The 23114-nt window shown below is 42.8% G+C and overlaps 1 protein-coding gene across 1 annotated transcript in view; it reads right to left on the bottom strand.

Annotated features, from left to right (window-relative positions):
• The window catches only part of LOC145395049 (potassium voltage-gated channel subfamily KQT member 1-like), a 1161165-nt gene that overhangs the window by 76199 nt on the left and 1061852 nt on the right, over positions 1 to 23114 (bottom strand). The window contains exon 19 of the mRNA XM_080268799.1: positions 8504 to 8628. Coding sequence (XP_080124925.1) covers positions 8504 to 8628 — 125 coding nt within the window. The remainder of the gene's footprint in view (positions 1 to 8503; positions 8629 to 23114) is intronic.

Here is a 23114-nt window from a genome sequence, read left to right as displayed (position 1 = left end):
CAACTCCTGGTAAGAGTGCAATGGCTTTTTGGTGGTCATTCAACTTCAAGGATGCCATCAACTTCCTGTTGTCTTCTTGGGCAAGTATCACCAACGCAACTATCAACCATGCCTGATGCCTTCTCGTCCCGCACCTGTGTGACATCACACCGGCAAGCAGTTGTCAGCCCCTGGCCACTGCCAAGGCAGCCACTCTCACAACAGCACAAGCTGTGCCGGGGTTTCAGAGAGTCACGCTGGAGGATATCAGGGGCTTACATTAGGCAGCAGTGAAGCAGGATCCACAGGAAGTCATGCAACGAGAGGACGAAGCCAACACAGAGCAGGAGACCGCAGCAGAAGAGCCAGCACCACCAGGGATGGAGAGTGAAGACTTGTCGATGATGAAGATCAGCCAGGTACTGTTGTGTGCCCTAGATAAATTCAAGGAAGAATTCAAGAACATTGAACACTGTCAGTTGTGAGTGGAGGATGTGATGACTTCACTGGACAGAACCTTCCGCTACTACACAGACAGGCACAACCAGGGGGTTAACAGAAAGAAGAAAACACTCATCATCCGTTCCTTCTTTACCCCTGCACAATTGTTGACTCTATACAGGGGTTTTATCCGCCCCTGTGTGAAGTGCAACTCTCATGTATGGGGGGGCTCCCCACATACAGCTCTTCTCAGTAAGGTGGAGTCAAAGGCTTTTCGTCTCATTAACTCTCCCCCTCTTACTGACTCCCTTCAACCTCTGTCTCTTCGCCGCAGTGTTGCATCTTTATCTCTTTTCTATCGCTACTTCAATGGTCACTGTTCCTCTGAACCGTCTGCATGCATTCCTCCACTTCTACGACGGGCGCGTAGCACCTGTGTAGAAGCAAACTCTTACCCCATTTCTGTCCAACTCTCTAATGCAAGAGTCAACTGTTACTCCCAGTCCTTCATTTATGCAACAGGTCAACTCTGGAACTGTCTCCCTCTGTCTGTATTTCCTGCTTCCTATGATCTCCAGTCTTTCAAACGCAGTGTGTCCAGGCATCTCGAAATGAATGGATCTTGAATTTGGCTCTCTCTTGTATTTTGTTTTTCTCTTGGAGGGAACAGTATTGCGGGCTCATTGCCTTTGGTTCCTTCTTCCTCACATTAAAAAAAAAAAACTGCGGCCTCAAGAAAGTGAGGAATCACTCCCTTCAACATCAGAAGAGCCATTTCCTGGGGAGGATCAAGAGGATGATGCAATGTCTGAGGTGTCAGAAACAGACTTTGAAGGGTTTATGAACGAAGAGAGTGCATTCGTTTTCGTTTTCATTTTTGAAGGCTCCAACATGCTTGCATACATTGGCCTTGGTCACCTAATGGCAGCTCTCCATGCTGCATGATCTGTTGCAGCCTCCCTGTTCGGTCCTTTAACCCTGAGGTCACACTTAATGACTTTGTCCCACGTCTTTCTCAGTCTACTCCTCACAACCCCACCCCCAATATTAACACTTCTCACCTTCTGTATGCAATTATTATCCCCCATCCTCTCCACATGCCCAAACCACCTTAATCTACCTCTCCTCATCACAACATCAATACACTCCAGTCCCATCCTACCTCTCAACTCTTCCATCGTAAACCCAGCCCCCCCAGGCCTTGCATGCAGGGACGCACTGCACATCCACCCAATCATTGTCATTTCTGAATGTCTGAGCTTGCGAATATCCTCCTCCTTTACTGCCCAGGTCTCACTACCATACAGCATTACACTCCTGACACATGCTGCATACAAAGACCCCTTAGCACATAGGGAGAGTCCTCTCAATGTCAGGAGAGGCAACAGCTCCCTGAACTTCTTCCAATCACTTCTCACCCTAACCACAGAGCTAGCTCCAGCCCCACCTCCAGTACACATGTCTCCCAAATAAAAAAAACTCTTCCACACACTTAAGAGATTCACCAGCAAGTTCATTCCTTTCACACCTGACAATCTCCCCCTGCTCTCTCCGACATGTTGCACACATAAAATCAGCATTATCTTGCAGTCTACCACTGATACCACTACATCTCTTGAGCACCCATTTATCACAAACACTGCACAAGATGGAATTACGTCCCACGCCCTTGTGGCAAACTGCACATGGCCACTCTCCCTTGTCTTTGACAGTACCGCCACCAACCCTAGATATCATCACTTTTGTTTTATTTGCATTTACCCTTAAGCTCTTGTGCCTCATACCATCTCTCCACTTCCTAAATCATTCCCCCGCCTGCCTTTTGTTCTCTGCATTAGTTAATGAAGTGTCGAAAGTGCTGGTGACGAGAGTGGTGAGGAAGGTGGTGGGTCGGTTGGTGTGGCAGGTGATACAGGAGGTGTACGCTAGGTGCCTCACCGTGCCTCGGATTCCCTTCTTACATCCATCAAGCCTGTTGTCCTCTTGGGTTAAGGTGAGCAGCCATATTCTTGTCATCCTTTCTGATTTAGTGAAGCCATAATCTTGTTGGTTTACTTTATCATACGTAATATGTCTTAGATAGTTTCACTGTACAGTACAATACTTAGGTCTAAAAGGAGTCTCAAGGGTTACCAATGAAGGAGGGGTCCCGCCCGTATGTAATTTTTCCCATTAGTTTATGTATTCACAGTACGCGAATTCCTAGTAAGCGACCTCCTCTGTCGCCCATAAACTCGCATACTGTGCGTACCTACTGTACATCACACCACACATCCTCTCCATGCTGTATATAATGTCGGAGAGATTCCCTTCAGATCACAAAGGGTTGGAGAGAAGACCGATAACACAAAGGCCAGCTAGGAGGCTTTGCCGTCATGCTACGTTACACTGTAAATCACTATCCAATATATTTGTACAATAAACTCCGTAACCCAAGAGTGTTCTAACTCACTTCGCTGATACACATGAGAGAGAGAGAGAGAAAGAGACCAATCTATTCACTCTAGCCGATGACACACTGTATAAGCAGCAACAAGTTCGAGCCATACTAAGTCTCACGACTTTATTCTGGCAGTGCTCTGATGATCTACAACCAACCTCCCTATCTCTCTACAAGTACCTACGACCAAGCTATCGAGACAGGGATGTGTCATGTGTCCATAGTTGTTCAATCTTCATAGGGATGGGGTTATAAAGGAGATACAAGGTAGGGCAGTGCATGTTGGAGTGGCCCTAATGAGAGAGGGCAGTGTTTGGAAACTCCCTATACTGTTGTTTGCAGATGATACTGTATTGTTAGGTGAAGATGAAGGGGAGCTGCAAGACTTGGTGGATGAGTTTGAAAGAGTGTGTAAGAAATGGAGTCTAGATATGAATGTAAGGAAAAGTAAAGTTATGGTCTTTGAGAGAAGTGAAGTCAGTGAATGTACAGTGAGGCTGGATGAGGAGGAAATAGAAAATGTGAGTACATTTAAGTACAGTACCCTTGTGTCCAGTATGCTTTTGACCAGTACTATTCTCGTCAAGTACGGTCAGCAAAAAAATTAAATAATTTATTACTGCTGTACAGATTTGTTGGGCTAGTACGGATCACCCGTGCAAAATGGGCCAAATTCAAGTTCTTCTCTAGTACTGACATGCTGCATCCAGTACTACTACCCGCGCGCACACAGGAAGATGCCCAACACCAAGGAATGTTTCCCTAATATTGCCACCCATGTCCAATATGCCTTCCTCATGACTCGTGACGTGTGCCAGTCAAATTGCAGTATTGCACTTCCCCCTGCTGATGAAGAAATGTGTCAGTGTGTGACTAAGAAGGATTTGTAAGGGAGGTTGAGGCAGAAAGGCCTCCTCAGGATCCTGAAGGCCCTCCTCCAGGGGGTCAGTGGGACCTCCTACAGCCTCGGAAACCCTCCCCCATCCCCACAAAGACCATCACCACTCATCTTAAAGGTTGGTAAAATCTTTGTTGTGTCAAAATGTAGTTAACCCCTACACCACGGGCATATTTACCGATGTTTCGCGTGTGCCGCGGGGTTATTCGGGCTCCGACAGACTCAAAAAATATTTGCAAAAAATCAGTTATTAGTCCTAGAATATTAAAATTACATATGCTTATGGCATATACCTTCAGCTTTGTCCTGGAATGTTTGTTGAGCCTTCGTCAGTTACCGTAGGACTTGTGGAGACCTCTGAAGTTGGGTAACAAAGTCTCCACTTTACACTTCCCAACAACCCGTAATATGATTACCACAGCCAGATATTAACACTATAAACACTACTCTATGATTTTCAAGTAGTTTGGGATCCATACTCCAAAAAAAAACCCACTGTGAAAGCAATGAAAATTATGAGCGCGTCTGACCGTCGCACTTGCGCTAGTTCGCTCTTGGTACTCTGTCATTTATTATTCATAAAACCCCTCACACTTTATATTTCTATTACTATATAACACTTATGTATATCTACAGTCTTTATCCATAAGTTTCCTTCAGTAGTATTAGTTTATTGTCACTGTAGGGATTCAATTTCTTTCAGTAAAATACGTAGCATTCAGTTTCTTGTCCTGTATACTAGCATTGAGAGTGAATGTCACTTTCATCTTCACTCTCATAACTCATAGTATTCAGACATGCTAGAGTGAAACTTTCACTTTCATTACTCCTAGGGTATACACTCGTATTCTTATAATACTACTCATTTACATTTCTATTTACGTTCTCTATTTTATTTACGTTATTTACTATCTATCTATCTATCTATTTCCAGACGCCTCAATCCCATTTGGGGTGGCCACAAACAAATTGCCTCCACGTCGCCCTGTCCCCTGCCATTTCACTGCCCTGCTCCCAACTCACACCCCCCTCTCTCATATACCTCTCCACCCCATCCTTCCATCTCATCATCGGCCTCCCCCTCCCTCTTCCCCCCTCCACCTCACACACATACACTCTCTTCGTCAGTCTTTCACCCTCCATCCTCTCCACATGGACAAACCATCTCAGTGTGTTCCTCATAACGCTTCCTATCACATCCACATCCACACCACAACGCTCCTTTATATCCTCATTCGCCAGCCTGTCTCTCCACGTGACTCCGCAGGCTCCTCTTAAATAACTCATTTCCACTGCTCTCACTCTTGACTTGTGTCCTTCCAACAATGTCCAAGCTTCACTTCCGTACATTAGAGTTGGTATCACAATACTGTCATGTAGTAACTTTTTCACTTCCATGCTCACTTCCCTGTTTCTTATCACTGCTTTCAAAGAACCAGCAACCTTTCTTCCCTGCTGTACCCTTTCAAGCACTTCACCTTCCAAACCTCCATCCTTATTCATCACACTACCCAAGTACTTAAACGTACTCACATTTTCCAATTCCTCACCATCCAACCTCGCTGTACATTCACTAACTTCACCTCTCTCAAAGACCATCACTTTACTCTTCCCTACATTCCCTACATTCACCTTTAGATGCCGTTTCTTACACACTCCCTCAAACTCATCCACCAAGCCTTGCAGCTCCCCTTCGTCTTCACTCAACAACACAGTATCATCTGCAAACAACAGTACAGGGTGTTTCCAAACACTATCCTCTCTCACCAGGGCCACTCCAACATCCACTACCCTACCTTGTACCTCTTTTATTACCCCATCCATGTACAGATTGAACAACCATGGAGACATGACACATCCCTGTTTCAAACCAACTTTCAAAGAGAAAAATTCACTTAGTTCACCATCCACACGCACTGCAGCCGTAGCACCATTGTACATACTCTTCACAGCATTCAACAACTTCCCATCTACTCCATATATTCTTAACACTTTCCACAATCCTTGTCTATCCACCCTGTCATATGCTTTCTCCAAATCCATGAAAGCCGCATACAACTTCTTTTCCTTCTCTAGAAACTTTTCCACTAAAGATCTAAGAATGAATATCTGATCTACACAACCTCTTCCCTTCCTAAAGCCTCCCTGTTCTTCTCCAACTAATTTCTCTGTTCTTTCTCTAACTCTGTCTATAAGTATCCTACCATACACTTTTCCTATTATACTAAGAAGACAAATGCCCCTATGCTTACCACACACTTCCTTTTCCCCTTTTCCTTTGTATAAGGGACTAATTATACCTGACTTCCAATCCTCTGGGACTCTACCTTCCTCCCAGGCCAATCTGCACATCTTCCACATCCATTCTACTACTATCTCTCCCCCATGCTTCAGCATTTCACCACACACTCCATCAATTCCTGGGGCTTTCCCCGATTTAACTTTCTTCATTGCTTCCACAACTTCTATCCTACTGATTTCTTCCTGTCTTCTCACCTCCCTCCTTCTCCCAGCCATTCCCCAGCCACTTAAACTCGCATTACTTCCATCCTCTACGTTCAACAATTCCTTAAAGTGTTCTCTCCATCTGTTCACTTTTTCTCCCTTCTCCACTAGTAATCTACCATTTTTATCTTTCACTCCCCTGCTAACTTCACTTTCACCCTGTCTTACTCTTTTCACTTCCCTCCATTTCTATTTTATTTACACTGTGTTATGCACTGTCACTTGAAGTAACTTATAAAACTATTTTCCATTGTTCACGTATATTTACATTCATTACTTTCACTTGCTGTTTACACATTATTTACAATTCCACTTGCACTGTTTTACTCAATCGAAAGATCGTAGTCACTCTTTTATCAATTGTCAGCCCTTTACCTCTTTCCACACAAGGTTTCGTAGGGGGTAAAGGTCACAGGGCCCTTTGCATGGGGGTGAAAAAATCCCTAAAGTCAGCAAGAGGAAACAGACGTACCTCCACTTCGGAAGATGAGAGTGAACTGATAAGGGAGGGCCGGGGTGGAGGCCTACTTAGGGGATATTCAGTACTACCAACGTTAACTCTTGAAACAGCTATGTATAGCACTGAAATGATTGGCAGGAAATCTAGACAATACATTATAAATTAGGTAGTTCCAGGTGAATGTAAATATCACTTAGGCTTCTCCCTTCCCTCCTTATATGTATATTTATTACAAAAATAGATTATATGGCATATTTCAAGGGGAATAAAACAGCGAAAATTAGCGAACGAGTGCACGTGAGGTGCTGTCAGGTGATAATTAGCCAATTCCAGGTGTATGGCACTCTCACTTACATTGTTTCTTTCTTGTATATATTATTTGGTATAAGAATAGGGCATAGGGCTTATTCCAATGGATGAAATCAGTGAAAAATTCCAGGGAAGATTTACTTAGCGTAGCACGGCCGGGCAGGCGAGAGGATAGGGTAATGGAGGGGGGGTAGGGAGGGGAGTCAAGAACGGGGAGAAATGGCTAAATTGTCAACAATGGATGGGAGTACAGATGAGATTAGGAGTGCTGACAAGTGTTGGACATTGGCAGTACTGCTAGATGATACAAGCCCCCACTTGGAAGCCCGGGTGAATTCAAGATAACACAGAAACACAAAAGCGACGCCCCGCGGTATGATCCCTTGCTCCCAAGCGTCATGAAAGTGACGCCCCGCGGTTAAGGGGTTAAGCTGACTTTGAGGGGGACTTTTTCAAGGCTTGTCTGACATTATTCATTTTTCCCATAAGGTCTGTTTTTTGTCCAGTACGGATTTAGTCCAGTATGGTAGTACTGTCTGAGAACAATACCATACTGGACGCGTGGGTATTGTACTTGGGTAGTGTGATAAGTAAGGATGGAAGTTTAGAGGGTGAAGTGCTCGAAGGGAAAGGAAGAAAGGTTGCTGGATCCTTGCAAGCACTGATAAGAAACCGGGGAGTAAGCATGGAAGTGAAAAAGTTACTACATGAAAGTATTGTGATATCAACTCTAACGTATGGAAGTGAAACTTGGACCTTGTTAGAAGGACGCAAGTCAAAAGTGCCAGCAGTGTAAATGAGTTATCTGAAAGGAGCATGTGGAGTCACATGGAGAGGCAGACTGACAAATGAGGAAGTGCAGGAGCACATGGAGTGACACTGACAAATGAGGAAGTGAAGGAACATAGTGGTGTGGATGTGGATGTGATAGGAAGCATTGGAGAAACACAATGATGCAATTTGGCCATTTGGAGAGGATAGAGAGTGAGAGACTGATGAGGAGAGTGTATGTGAGTGAGGTGGAGGGGGGGGGAGAGGCCAAGGATGAGATGGAGGGATCGAGTGGAAAGGTATATGAGAGAAGGGAGTGTGAGCTGGGAGCAGGGCAGTGAAATGGTAGGGGACAAGGTGACATGGAGGTGATTTGTTTGTGGCCAACCCTTATGAATCAAGGCATCTGGCAATAGATAGATAGATAGACAGATTATTGTATCTTACTGTAAATATACATACATACTATATGTGAGGTGTTTGCTTATTTTATCTTTCTAGGACTGAAAATGTGCATGCACATATCCAAAACAGTCACTAGCCAGCAATTTCTGCACTACGACAGTAAGCCCTGTAATAAGCCAAGCCATATTTCATCAAACTGGTAAAATATCTATATCTATGGCTACAAATAAAATTTCTATTAACACTTACTCTGGTCTTGTCATTACTGATGGCACAAGTGTAAAAATGAACTAACCTGTGTTGCTGGCATCTGCATCCTCATCAATGTATGGTGTAGCAACATGCTCAATCTGCACCACCTGTGGCACTTGCAGCAAGTCATGGTCTTTGGCCTCCAAGGAGTGACGGGATGGCAGGGAGCTGAGGGCATACCAGTACTGTATCACCCACAAAGGATATTGTTGACAGTCGAACACAATACCAACAATTTTGCAGAAGTGTTTCCCTTCTGAGAATTTACTTTTCTATGTTAAGTCACTAAAGTCCACCTTGATTCAAATCAAAAGGAAGGCTACAGAAGAGAAGGAAGAAGAGCCCCTTCATAACCAGGTGAGGCACAAGTTCCCTAAACTTGTTCCATCTACTTCTCATTCTAACAATGGAACTATAGTCACGGCGCACGACTCTGAGGTTATCGTACCTCTGCAACCTACCGATCAACACAGTGTCTAATTTCATGCATAATATAGTATGCATAGGAAACAGTTGTCAGTATTATCTGAATGGCCAAATATGTAGGTAGTGATGAAGAATGCAGTTAATCATAGTCAATTTTGAATTTCACAGAATAAATACTGTAGCAGACAGCTGTTTTATTAATTTATATTGTAGCTCTAACACTCAGAGGGAGAGATTTTAGAGGAATGCTATTTAAAACAAATAAATAAAACTTATTTCCTTCAACATACTTACAATTACAGGTTCATGGAACATAGTGCAGCGGACAGAGAATGAGGAGGCAAGTCCATCATAGCAGCTGCTAACATCTAGCTTTTCCGCCTTCTCCTGCCATTCATCTGCTGTCAATTAATCCGCCACCAGCAATAACCAACAATATTGTAATATCACATATTTTTACCGATAATAATCCAGGAAATAAGGGTACAAGGTAACTAATGTACAGTAATCCCTCTACTTTCCGGACGCCCACTTTCCGGATATCCCCACTTACCAGACATAATCGTCCCGGGATCCACCATTCCCAAAATGGTCCGAAAACCACAAAAAAAGAAAAAAAAAAAAAAAATTTTCCCGCCCGTAATTTGAACTTGGCACGCGCAGCGCGGGACAGCTTTGTTGTGGTGCGTCATTCCTCCGACGTCCGCTAGAGCGTCCCTGCATCCTCCCCACTTTCCGCCCGTCTCTTGTCGTGAGTGAACACTTGTCGTCATGGCTGCCCACGTGCTCGCTTTTGTGGTGGTGCCTTACCTGCTGCAGGCACTCCTGCTGCTCTCGTGCCTCTCCTTCATGTGTGTGATGATGGCCCTGCCACCTGAGAAGAGGAAGAGAGTGGTTTTGACTCTGGAGAAGAAGTGAGAGATATTGGAGAAAGTAGATGTGGGATGGTCTTCGTCACGCATCCTCCGTGAGTTCAACCTGGCCTGATCTACTTTGTTTGATATTCAGAGATCCCGAGACAAACTCATGCAGTACACGGCTGACTTCTCGTCGAAGAGCAAACGCAACGAGGAGAGGAAGATGATGTTTACTCCCAAGTTTGCTGAAGTCGACCGCTCCACGTTGATTTGGTATCGCAGCAATGTGCTGCTGGTGTGATGGTATGTGGTATGGAGCTGAAGGCTGCTGCTGAGAAGTTCACAAGGCTTCACGAAGCCCTAAACTTCAAGGCATCCGAGGGTTGGCTCTTCGCGTTCAAGTTACAACATGGCCTTACCAATTGTAAGTCTCATGGCGAAGCTTTGGACGCTAACGAGGATGGAGTAGAGGAGTTTTGGCACAAGGTGAAGGGCTTGATCGACAGGCAGGGCCTCACTCTCGGTCAAGTCTACAACACTGACGAAACTGGTTTATTCTATCGCTCTTTGCCTACGAACACTCTAGGCAAGGAGACAGAGAAGCGCGTACCTGGCCGCAAGCTCTCCAAGCAACGGCTATCTGCTTTGTGTTGTGCCAATGCTAATGGCATGCACCAGCTTAAGCCCGTTATTGTTGGCCGTGCAAAGCAGCCTTGATGTCTTCGTGGGGTGATGGATGTCCTTCCTGTCGTCTGGTACCATTCCTTGAAGACATGGTTCACAGGCCACATCTTCAAAGACTGGTTCCACTGCCATTTCGTCAAGGAGGTCATACATTACCAGACGGAGAAACTGGGAATCCCAAGCGACCAGGTAAAGGCCCTCCTTCTCCTCGATAATGCACCTGCCCACCCGTGTGACAAGGACTTGGTGGCTGAGAATGGCCGCATTAGGTGCATGTTTCTGCCACCTAATACTACTGGTCCAACCAATGGACCAAGGAGTGATTGTGGCAACGAAGCACCTATACCAACGGAAGTTCCTGGATGAGGTGATGGTTGTTCTCGAGGACGAGGACGAGAGCAGGGAGGGATGGGACACGCGAGGCCAGCGGACTTTGGAAAACATTCGTCGCTACAACATCAAGTCTGCCATTTACAACTGGGCCAGTGCATGGAAGGAAATCCCTGACAAGACTCTAGAAAATGATTGGTCTCGTCTGCTTCTTGGAACGGATGTGGAGCATGATTTCCTAGGTATCGACGTGGATGACTTCCATGCATGTCTACGTGTGCACAGCGACGATGTTGATGTGGACAAAGTGCGTGAGTGGTTGGATGACGACGAGGGCGATCCTGGGTATCAGACCCTGTCTGATATCGAGATCGCATCTTCAGTTGCAGGTGTCAGTACCCAGCTTGAAGATTCCAACGAGGACGGCGACGATGATGCAGACTCCTCTCAGCATGACACAACTCCATCCATCCCCAAGCTAAGAGCACTCCGGGAACACCTAGAGTTCGTTCTGGACTACCTGGAACACCCGGACTGCGACAGGGAGATGGGGCCCTTGGGACTTGTGGAGGAAGTGTGTGCTTTCAGGCAGCGCATCATAAATCGTCAGAATCGTCGTTCCTTGTGTCAATCAACGATTGACAGCTTTTTCAGGCCAGTGACCCCCGCTGTGCCCAGCACTGGCTCCACTCCGTTGCCTCCCCAAGACAGGCCCTCATGCTCCGAGCCACAGCCCAGCACATCAGCCACAGTGGGGTCACCGCTCGACGAGAGTTTGCGTCTATCTTCTGAGTTGTCTGCAGTGGGTATGCGATCACCACGACCCAGCGACGCACCCCTAGGTCACCTCGCTGTGCCCAGCACTGGCTCCACTCCGTTGCCTCCCCAAGACAGGCCCTCATGCTCCGAGCCACAGCCCAGCACATCAGCCACAGTGGGGTCACCACTCGACGAGAGTTTGCGTCTATCTTCTGAGTTGTCTGCAGTGGGTATGCGATCACCACGACCCAGCGACGCACCCCTAGGTCACCTCCCAGCGGTACTCTCAGACTCTGACAGAGATTAAACGGCAAGAACTTCTCCACTAGACCACACGGGAATTTAGTGTTGTGCAGTGAAAGAAAAACAGTGCATACATTATTGTTAAGAAATTAGAAATTTGAGTGAAGAGGCAAAATTTTTGGACTAAATTTAATGTAAATAAACTTGTGATTTGTTTTGAAATTGGTTTTATGAGTGGAAAGACTTAAAGTGCAGAGTGCAACACTTATTAAGTTACAATGGAGCATAAGTAAGACAAGAGTGCGCAGTGTGAAGAGAATGGACTTCTGAGTGCGAATGACTAAGTTAAGTGCAAGACTTCATGAACAGTGTACTGCAAGTGCTTCAGGAAATCCTTCTTACTGTCAGAGTCTGAGAGGAGGCGGTTATTCATCGAGATGGCCATGGACTTGCTGTAAGTAGGCAGAATGTTTCACACTGTACTGTACTGTATTTTCCATACTATACTTACCTCAAACACCTCATTTCACTCTTTTATGTCCCTTATCGGTGTGAATATGCAGTGTCTTAGGTGCTATGCATGTGCAGTAGGGAGGTGTTTTTCTGAGTTAGGCTAGGTTAGGGTCCATAACTACCAGTCCAGGAGCCAGAGACTTGTAAGTACCCAGAATGTTTAACATTGTATAAACCTACCTCAAAAACCTCATTTTATGGTTCTTTTGCATTTATTTCAGTCTTTTATGTCCCTTATTGCTGTGATTTGGGTCTTAAATAAGTCCTATGCATGTCCAGAGGGAGTTGTATAGGTGTTTTTCTGAGTTAAGGTCCATAAGTACAAGTCCAGGAGGCTAGTGCCCACTATCCGGACAGGACCACTTTCCGGACATACCTTTGGGTCTATTACATCGGACAGTGGAGGGATTACCATATTATGGTATGTCACAATACGACACTGATACTGTTATTTTGTAATTAACATATAGTGGATCAACTAGTTGCACTACTTTGGTCCAAGGAAAGAAGTGTTCAAGCCCTTTCTAAATTTTAATCAGCAACCCTAGAAATTAATAAAACAGCTATCTGCAACAGTATTTATTCTCTGAATTTCAAAACTGACTATAATTAACCTTATTCATCATTACTTCCTGCATATCTGGCCATTCAAATAGCACTGTTAACTGTTTCCTATGCAAACCATATTATACATGAAATTGGACACAGTGTTGATCGGTAGGTTGCCAGGGTACGATAATGACAACCTCAGAGTCATGCACCACGACTATAGTCTCTGGTCCTCCTCATTCACTCAAACTGTCCCCCATTTAACAAAACTCCTCCACATCCAAAACAGCTGTCATCCTCCCAAACAATTCCTATTCTATCATCCACCACCTACTGTACTGCACACTTGATAATTTCTCATATCTCACAGTCTGCCTCTAATGCTGCTTCATCTCTTGAACCCATACTTCTCACATCTTGCAGTCTGCTTGAACCCATCTATTACAAGGCCATACACTTTATTCCATGACATTACTTTCCTAAAACCCACTAGCCATGAACTTTGTTTTATCAGTAGAGTATGACTGTCTAGAGTGTGTGTTTTGCCTGCACAAAGCACTTTTAATGTGATGAATGGATGGTCTGGTTCATAAAATAACACAGATGGAACAATAATGCAAATATATGCTCCAAATGGACCCAAAGCTGGCATTTTCTGTTACTGTGTGAATGTGTCTGAACAGCATAAAACTTTTAACTACTTAACCCCTATCCGCCAGGTAACATCTATACATGTCACAAACGGGCTGCTGCGTGGCCGGCGGGTAGCAGCTATACACGCAATTGTCTTACCGCCACCATTTGAACCGGCCGCCATTTTATCACAGCACCAAAGGGTAGAGAGGGGGTTCCTCCACAGCACACAGGCGAGAGTCAGTCTGTCTTGTGCTTCTGTCAAGTGTACAATGATGTCTTCATGTTCCTATTTGTCTGATTCAGTCTGTGCCGCCTGGAGTCGATTGCATCATCCACCCCTGCCAAGCCTCTTTCCATGGATACTAGAAAAGGGCTCAGTGATAGTGCCATAAGGCATGTCTTGGATGCAACAGTGACCAGTTTATCTAGTAGTGGAGAAGTTATCACGCTGAAAGCAAAGTCATAGTCAGCGCCAAGGGGAGACGCACAAACACATCCTGCTCTCGTGTAGAAAATTAATGGTCTTCCTCACATCATTACTCATCAGCCCAATGACCTACAGACCTGGGGATACTTTCATTCGCAAGAAGAAGAGTTGATGAGTAATACGGTCTTTAATTTGTTTCCCTAAGTGCTATACTTTCCGAGATATTAAGGTTTGAAAACAATTTCCAGGACAATGCCAGTAGTAAGGTAACGACTGCATTAAAAATTGCCTGGCATTTGGGGGTTAAAGGTTTTTGCAACATTTCCATTTAAAGTAGACCCTTGCTAACAGACTTCAGTTGACCAAATATCGGATTTAACAGACACTACAAAGGCCACCGAACTTCCATCGCCTTTAATGAACAATGTCCATCAAATGGATTGCAATAGGTCGCAATACATGTTTCCTAACCTTTTTACTCCAACCTGGCATGAAACTGCCCTCTCCCCATCGTGACTGCTGAGCTGTAATAACAGACTATAGTAATACTACAGTATACTATTCATGAAATGTTATGACATGGACATGACATAAGCTGCAAAAAAGCAAAATTATATGCAAAATTAGTGTAAAATGGGTATAGTTTTCATTTTTAGTACTAGAATATGCTACTGTACTCATTTTCAAACCTGAGCTTGAAATCCCACCTCAGGAAGGAACCCTCAGATATAAAGGAAAATCGACTTTATCAGATCAGGGTTTCCCCCAATTAGTCCATTATAATGAGGGTCAGCTGCTATTGAGGCATTACAGATAAATAACAAAGAAAGAGGTGCTACGGATGCTTCTTAACTGATGAGAATACAACTCTCAGTGAGCCCCAACTTGCAATGGGACTCCTACTATACTTTCAAGGCGGCACAGCTCATAAAAATCCATCAAATATATTCTATGAATTCTTAAAAGATCTCTTTATTTATCTATTTAGGCCTATCGAAACACCATACTTCCAGAAGGTGTGGCCACAAATGAACTAATTCCGTCATCTTGTCCTCCATCATCAGACAGCCCTCCCTCCTAATCACCCTCCCCCAAACATATACAGATGCTTCCACTATTCTTTCACCTTCAATTGATGGTTATAGCTGGTGGATGTCATCATCTACTCACTTGATGTAGTGCTGCCCATTTTCTCCTTCAGATTCGTTTTCTCTGTCTGCACCCCCTCTGTCCTGTTTTTCCCATCCTTCCTGTCAATTTTTATATTTCCTTCTTCCATCCCAGGTGGCTCTACACTAAGCGGCAAGCATGACTGCTTCCTGTAAAGCAGGAAACCAATTATTGGGTGGTAACCAAATAACTAAATAATGAGGTGATATGAAGCATACAGTACTACTGTGCCCCTGTTAACTGGATGGATTTTTTTTTTTTTTTTTTTTTTTGACACGAAGAAGGAACCGAAGGCTGAGCCCACAAAAAGTTCCTTTCAAGAAAAACAAAAACAATAAAAAGAGAGCCAAATTCAAGATCCATTCATTTCGAGATGCCTGGACACACTGCTTTTGAAAGACTGAAGATCATAGGAAGTAGGAAGTACAGTCAGAGGGAGACAATTCCAGAGTTGACCTGTTCCATAGATGAAGGACTGGGAGTAACGGTTAACTCTTGCATTAGAGAGTTGGACAGAAAAGGAATGGGAGTTTGTTGCTAGACAGGTGCTAAGTGCCCGTCGTAGAGGTGGAGGGATGCAAGTAGACAGTTCAGAGGAGCAGTGACCACTGAACTAGCAACAGAAAAGAGATAAAAAGGCAACAGTGCGGCAAAGTGACAGAGGTTGAAGGGAGCCAGTAAGACAAGGAGAGTTGATGAGATGAATAGCCTCTGACTCCACCCTATTGAGAAGAGCTATATGTGGGGAGCCTCCCTACACATGAGAGCTGTACTCCACACAGGGGAGAATAAAACCCGTGTATAAAGTCAACAACTGTGCAGGGGTAAAGAAGGCATGGAGTTGGCTTAGCACACATAACTCTTGGAGGCAGATTTTACAAGAAATGCAATATGATCTTTCCAAGATAAGTCCCATGTGAATGAAACCCCAAGCAAGTTCAAGGATGATGCAGGATTGAGCTGGATATTATTAAACATTGGTGGGTACTCCTGTGGAAGATTTTGATGGGTTGATAGGTGTAAAAACTAAGTCTTTGATGCATTAAAAACAACCAGATTATTGTTACCCCAGTCAGAGATACAAGCCAAGTCAGACATTAGGTGTGCCACAGCCTCATCCCTTGTTTGTTGAAGTAACTGCTGAGATGGACGTTGCGGAAACCGAATGGAAAGGTGAAGGGTGGAGTCATGAGCATAAGAGTGGATAGGGTTAGATGCACAGCTTAGAAGGTCATTGATAAATAAAAGGAAGAGAGTTGGTGATAGGACAGAGCCCTGAGGAACACCACTGTTGATAGATTTAGGAGAATGATGGCCGTCTACAACAGCAGCTATAGAACGACCAGAAAGGAAGCTATAGATAATGGCACAGATAGAAGGATAGAAACCGTAAGAGGGCAGTTTGGAAATGAAAGATTCATGCCAGACGTGATCGTAAGCCTTTGAGATGTCAAGTGCAATGGCAAAGCTTTCGCCAAAGTCCTAAAACATGGATGACCAGGAGTCTGAAAGGTAGGTGAGATCACCAGTGGAGCATCCCTGACGGTAACCATACTGAGGATCAGAAAGAGGGTTGTGATAGGAAAGATGCTTTAAAATTTTTCTGTTAAGAATAGACTCGAAAACTTTTGAGACACAGGATGTTAAAGCAATTGGAAAATGGTTAGAGGGTTGGAAATATTCACACTTCTTTTCGACTAGCTGAATGAAAGCAAACTTCCAGGGAGAAGGAAAGGTAAAAGTTGAAAGACAAAGGTGAAAGGGATTACCTAGGCAGGATGTAAGCACAGAAGCACAGTTCTTGAGGCCGATAGGAGGGACTCCATCAGGCCCATATGCCTTGTTAGTATTGAGATCAGTGATGGCAGAAAATACATCAGGTGAAGAAATTTTAATGTCAGCCATGAGGAAGTCAGAGGAGGGAAGCGATGGAGGAACAGCACCGGAATTGTCTATGGTGGAATTGGAGGAGAAAATCTGAGCGAAGAGATCTGCTTTACCCATAGAAGAAATAGCTACAGAGCCATCAGAGTAGAAAAGAGGAGGGAAGGATGATGATGTAAAGTTGTTTTAAAGGATATTGACAAGGTGCCAGAAGGAGCGGGAAGAATTCGAGTTGGAGAGTTGATAGCATTAGTACGGATGAAATTATTTTTAGCAGAGCATAGAACAGAGGATGATTCTGGGCAGAATCATAAAAAACATGTGATTCAAGGGTGGGTTGGCTCTGATACTTTTTATAGGCCCTCTCTTTGTTCTGGACAGCATTAGATTAAGTGTGATTAAACCAAGGCTTTCTTGCATTAGTTAAAGGATATGAGAAAGGAATGCATGTTTACATGTCCAAAAGAATAACCTCTGTAATGCGCAAGGCACACTCAGATGGCTTCTGGCCATGGAAGCAATAATCATTCCAGGGAAAATCAAAGAAGTACAGCCTGAGGGCCTCCCAATCCGCACCTCCAAAGTGCCACAGACAACGTTTCTTTGGAGGGTCCACAGGCCATACCAAAGCGATAGGACAGGTTAGGGTAACAAGGTTATGAACTGAGAAGCCCAACGGAGAGAAAAGAATAACAGTGTAAGTAGAAGGATTAGTTGTAAGGAAGAGGTAAAGTATGTTGGAGCTCTCTCCAATGTGGTCAGGGATACGGGTAGGGTGCTGTACAAGCTGCTCTAGGTCATTAAGGATAGAAAAGATGTAGGCTTGTTCAACAGGTGGATCAGTGAAAGGAGAGGAAAGCCAAAGGTGGTGGTGAACACTGAAATCTCCTAGAATGGAGATTTCAGAGAAAGGAGAAATGGACAGTATGTGTTCCATCAAAGATGTAAGATAGTCGAAGAATTTTTGATAGTAGAATTAGAAGATAAGTAAACAGCACAGATATATTTAGTCAGAGAATAACAAGAAAGCCAAAACCAGAGAGTAGAGAATTCAGAAGAATCAAGTTCAGGAACACGAGAGCTAGATAGGTCATTGCGTACATATACACAACATCCACCTTTGGTTTTGAAATGAGTATAGAGAAAGTAGGAGGATACAGAAAAGAGTTTGCTGTCAGTTGCCTCAGACAGCTGAGTCTCAGTAAGGATGAGGAGGTGAGGTTTAGAGGAGAGGTGGTGTTCGACAGAAAGTTAGAGGAAAGGCCACCAATGTTGCAAAAATGAAGAAGTGAGTCAGCCAATGGATCCAGGCAGCTAAAAGAGTCGTCACCAGGAGAAGGGCGGTTGCTAATGTGTTGTTCATCTGGGAATTAAACCTCCACACTCTTCAGTGGCATGACACTATCTGCCACAAAGGAACACTGGTTCACCTAATGAGATGGCCCTGCAAGGGTGGTTCCCTGCAGGGTTGGCAGTTGCACGCGTTTTGCGCCACATTGGGCGACTTTGGAAGATGATTTTTGCTTAAATTTGAAAGGCTGCGCGCTGCACTTTTTTGGACAATTTTGAAAATGACTGGGTGCGTATTGGGCGATTTTGTGTAGTGGATACGATGTTCATTAAAGAAAAAAAGTAAAAGTAAAAAAGACATGGCATATGCCTGGTGTACAAATGACTCGTAATCCTTACCCTACCACTCCCCTCACACATTGTGAAGCCTCAGCTAATTAGCATCTCTACCTGAACTGTCTTTCCATGATCTCAAGGGTGTGTGTGTGTGTGTGTGTGTGTGTGTGTGTGTGTGTGTGTGTGTGTGTGTGTGTGTGTGTGTGTGTGTGTGTGTTCTTACCTTACCTAATTGTTCTTACCTAATTTTATCTTTACAGGAATGAGTCAAGCTTGTACTGTCCCGTGTCTTAAACCATATCTATCGTACATATCCTTAAATTTGTGAATTGTTTTGGCACACGCTATTTCATTCGGTAGTGCATTCCATTGATCAATTGCTCTGTTTGGGAAACTGAATTTCCTTAAGTCTTTATCACCTCTCTTCTTATGCAGTTTTTTGCTGTGTCCTCTTGCTGATGCTTCTCCATATGTAAAGTAATCATTTATGTCTATTTTCTCCTTCCCTGATATGCATTTATGTAGCATTATCATGTCACCTCTTTTCCTTCTCTCCGGTAGTGTTGGTAGATTCAGTTTATTTAGTCTTTCTTCATTGCTTAGGTCCCTTAAGCTTGGTATCCATCTTGTAGCGGCCCTTTGAACTTTTTCAATCTTGTCTATGTGTTTTTTGAGATAAGGACTCCAGACTACTGATGCGTACTCCAGAGTTGGTCTAATGAATGATGTTATTATCCTTCTTAGCATGTCTTCATTTATGTATGTGAATGCTATTCTCATATTTGCAAGAAGTGTATACATGTTCCGTACCTTCTCGCTGATGTGGTCAGCCGGAGATAGTCTGTTATTGATAATCACACCTAGGTCTTTCTCTCTGATGTGTGTAGGGTTTTATTTCCTACCGTATAATCCCAATCAGGTCTTTGTCCACTTTTACCAAACTTGATTACATGACACTTGTCCACATTGAATTCCATTTGCCATGTAATACTCCATTCATGGAGTTTATTTAATTCTTCTTGTAGCTCTTTACACGAGTCTATGTTAGTAATTCTCCTTTGTATTTTTGCATCATCTGCAAACATATTCAGATAGCTTTCATTTCCAGTGTTACTGTTTATATCATTTATATACACTAAAAGCATGATTGGTGCCAGCACTGAACCCTGTGGTACTCCACTAGTCACTTCTTTCCATGATGAGTAGTTTCCCCTTAGTATTGTTCTCATTTCTCTTTTTATGAGAAAATCTTGCATCCAACAAAACAGTTTGCCTCGAATTCCTCCTTGATGGTACAGTTTCCATAAAAGTCTTTGGTGTGGTACTGTGTCAAAAGCTTTCTTGAAATCTAAATAGATACTGTTCACCCATCCTTCTCTTTCCTGTATTGTGTTTGTTACTCTGTCATAGTAGCTCAACAGATTAGTAACACATGATTTTCCTTTTCTGAAACCAAACTGTCTTTCTGTTATCATACTGTGTTCTTCTAGATGATTTACCCAAGCTTTTCTTATAAGCTTTTCTATTACCTTGCTTACAACACTGGTCAGTGATACTGGTCGGTAGTTGAGTGGATTTTGTCTATTTCCTTTCTTGAATAAGGGGACAATATTTGCTTTTTTCCAAATATCAGGTAGTTTACCTTGACTCAAGGATTTCTTGAAAATTATAAATAATGGTTTACTTAACTCCTTTGCACATTCTCGTAATACCCAACATGAAATTTCATCAGGACCACTTGCTTTTCCTCTGTCTAATCTACTTAACTCCTCCTGTATTACTTTTTCTGCTATTTGTATATCTGGTAGTATGTGTGGACATGCTTGTTCCACATAGTCCCTCTCAAAATTTTTTTCTTCTATAAAAACTAATTGGAAATTCTTATTTAGTGCTTCACAAATATCTTTCTCTTGTGTATAAGTGATTCCCTCGTCCGTAATGGATTGTATCATATCTTTTACTTTGGTTTTGCTTCTGATATAGCTGTAAAACAGCTTTGGTTGATCACTACTTTTATTTATTATATCCTCCTCAAACTGTTTTTGGGCTTCCCTCCTTATTCTTGTATAGTCGTTTCTTGCATGTTTGTAATTATTAGACGCCCTTTCACTATTGTGTCTTCTGTATCTATTCCACAACAAATCTCTTCTTTCTTTTGATTTTTTACATTCTGTATTGAACCATTTCTGTATTTTCTTATCTGCTTCTTTGTGCTGTGGGATGTACTTCTGGACTCCTATTTCATAAATTCACAAATTTTTTTATATACAGCATTTAAATCTTGTCCTCTAAGCTCATTTTCCCAATCAACTTCTAAGAAATACTTCTTTAGGTCTTGATAATTTCCTTTTTTATAGTTTAGGCTCTTTTTGTAACTGTCATTGCTGTTTACTATGTCATATGCTATCCTGAAGTTATAATTTAGTACTGCATGATCGCTTTTGCCGAGTGGAGGGTGATATATTAAACTGTCAATATCATTTTCTTGCCTAGTAAATATTAGATCTAGCACTGAAGGTACATCAAGTCCTCTTTTTCTGGTGGTTTCCCTCACATGTTGCGTTAAGAAAAACTCTTGTACGAGATCCAGGAGCTTTTGGTCCCAACAGCTTTCTTGGCTATTTATATCTAGAGTATTCCAATTTATATTTGTATTGAAGTCCCCAGTTAGTATAATTCTTTCCGATTTCTCTTCCATTTTATGTAGCAATGATCTTATACTCTGAATTGTACTCTCTGCCAGGTCCTCATATTCGTCTCTTTCCCATGTGTTTGATCTGGGTGGCATGTACAAATTGGCTACAATTACTTTACCTTCAGATGTGTCGATGTCTACTGCAATCAGTTCTACTTGTGATGGTATATATAGTTTTATTTCCTTGACTTTTAGATTTTTCTTAGTTAATATTATCATTCCTCCTCCTTTTTTTAAATTTCTGTCTCTTCTCCATATATTGTATTCCTCTAAGTTTAGTATGTCATTGGATATCCTTGGTGTTAATTTTGTTTCAGTTAGGCATATTATTTGTGGTTCATTTTCTCTGACATAATCATTCATCTTTAGTAATTTAGATACCATTCCATCCACATTTGAGTACATCAACTTTATCATCTTGTTTATATACTTGTCATGACATGGTTCTCCTACCTTCCTCCTTTTTCTTCCATCCTGTTTGTGTACCACTTTCGTATCTGCAATCCTATTACTTTGTAAAAAAATTTCTTCTTCTCCTCTTCTGATCTTCCCTCATTTTTTGTCTTTGCTTCCTCCCTTTTCTGTTTCAGTAATTCCAGTTCCTCTTGTGTTAGGCATCTTTTTATCCATACATTTTTGAACTCCTCTTTTTCCATAAAATTCTTTGCATTTTTTAGTATCTCTTCCACAGTGTTTACACTCTGGAAAGTCACCTTTAGAGGTCTTGTCTTGCTTTTCTCCTATTTCCCTAACCTTTTGTGTTCCTCTATGTCTTTACTACAGATTTCCTCTGATACTTCTTTCAGTAAGTTCATTACATTTGTCATCTCCTTTTTGTCTCTTGGGATCTTGTTTTTAACTTCTTCCTCTTCTATACCAGTGATTACTATTGATTTGTTTATTTCTACTGAATCTCTGACTAACTTTGGATTGTTTTGGATTATTCTTTTCACCTCCTTTTTGATGCTTTTTTCTCCACCCTTGTTTCAAAGTCTTTCTTTACTTTCACCATTTCAGCATACGTGGTTTCTACATCATTTTTGTAGCTTTACACAGCTTCATTCACTTGTGTTATCTTCTCCTCAATATCACTGCTCTGGTCAATAAGACTGCTAACTTGCCTAATTGTCTCTATGTCATTTTTGAACTCTTCCATAACACTCTCGTGATTGACTACTGTACTTGCCATTTCACTCATTTTCTTCCTAAGTGTACTCAGTTCCACTGTTAGTTCACTGATGGTTGTGTCTTTCTTATTGGCCTCCCTTCCTAGTTTTTCTATTTCTTCCTTTTGCAAGTGCATCTGCTTCTTTATTTCATCAATTTCATTTTTGAAAGCCATTTCTAGTTTGTTTACACGTTCGACCAGTCTATTGTGAGTCTCTACTTCAACCAGTTCTTGGTAGAAATCATCATTTTGCTTTTTACCTTTATCCCTTTTCTTTTCCAGATTTGCTTTACTAAAGTATGTATCCATTTTGCAATACTTAAAGTGTAGGGCATGTACTTACAATCTCCGTGTTGTCGTAGTCTAAACAAACCTCAGAGATGACTCAGCGTATTCTTTCATCTTGGTTCTCTTTCCTGTTTGAACAAGTCTTGTTTAAACTTATTCTTTTTTTCCTTTTAATAATGAACAATCATTTAGTCTAACCTGGTACTGAGCTTGACTCATACAAAGATACAAATTTAGGTAATGCCACTGGCCGTGATGATTTGGTACGGAGCGCCGGTAACGCACGTCCGCCTAGATTGAATCCCTGTGTGTGTGTGTGTGTGTGTGTGTGTGTGTGTGTGTGTGTGTGTGTGTGTGTGTGTGTGTGCGCGTGCGCGCGCACGCAAGCGCTAGCCTTTT

This window comes from Coenobita brevimanus, chromosome 29 (genome assembly GCF_032717465.1).
Source record: "Coenobita brevimanus isolate Jiangsu-jjx chromosome 29, ASM3271746v2, whole genome shotgun sequence".
In the NCBI taxonomy this organism is placed as follows: Eukaryota; Metazoa; Arthropoda; class Malacostraca; order Decapoda; family Coenobitidae; genus Coenobita; species Coenobita brevimanus.
This window is presented reverse-complemented; position numbering and strand designations above follow the sequence as displayed.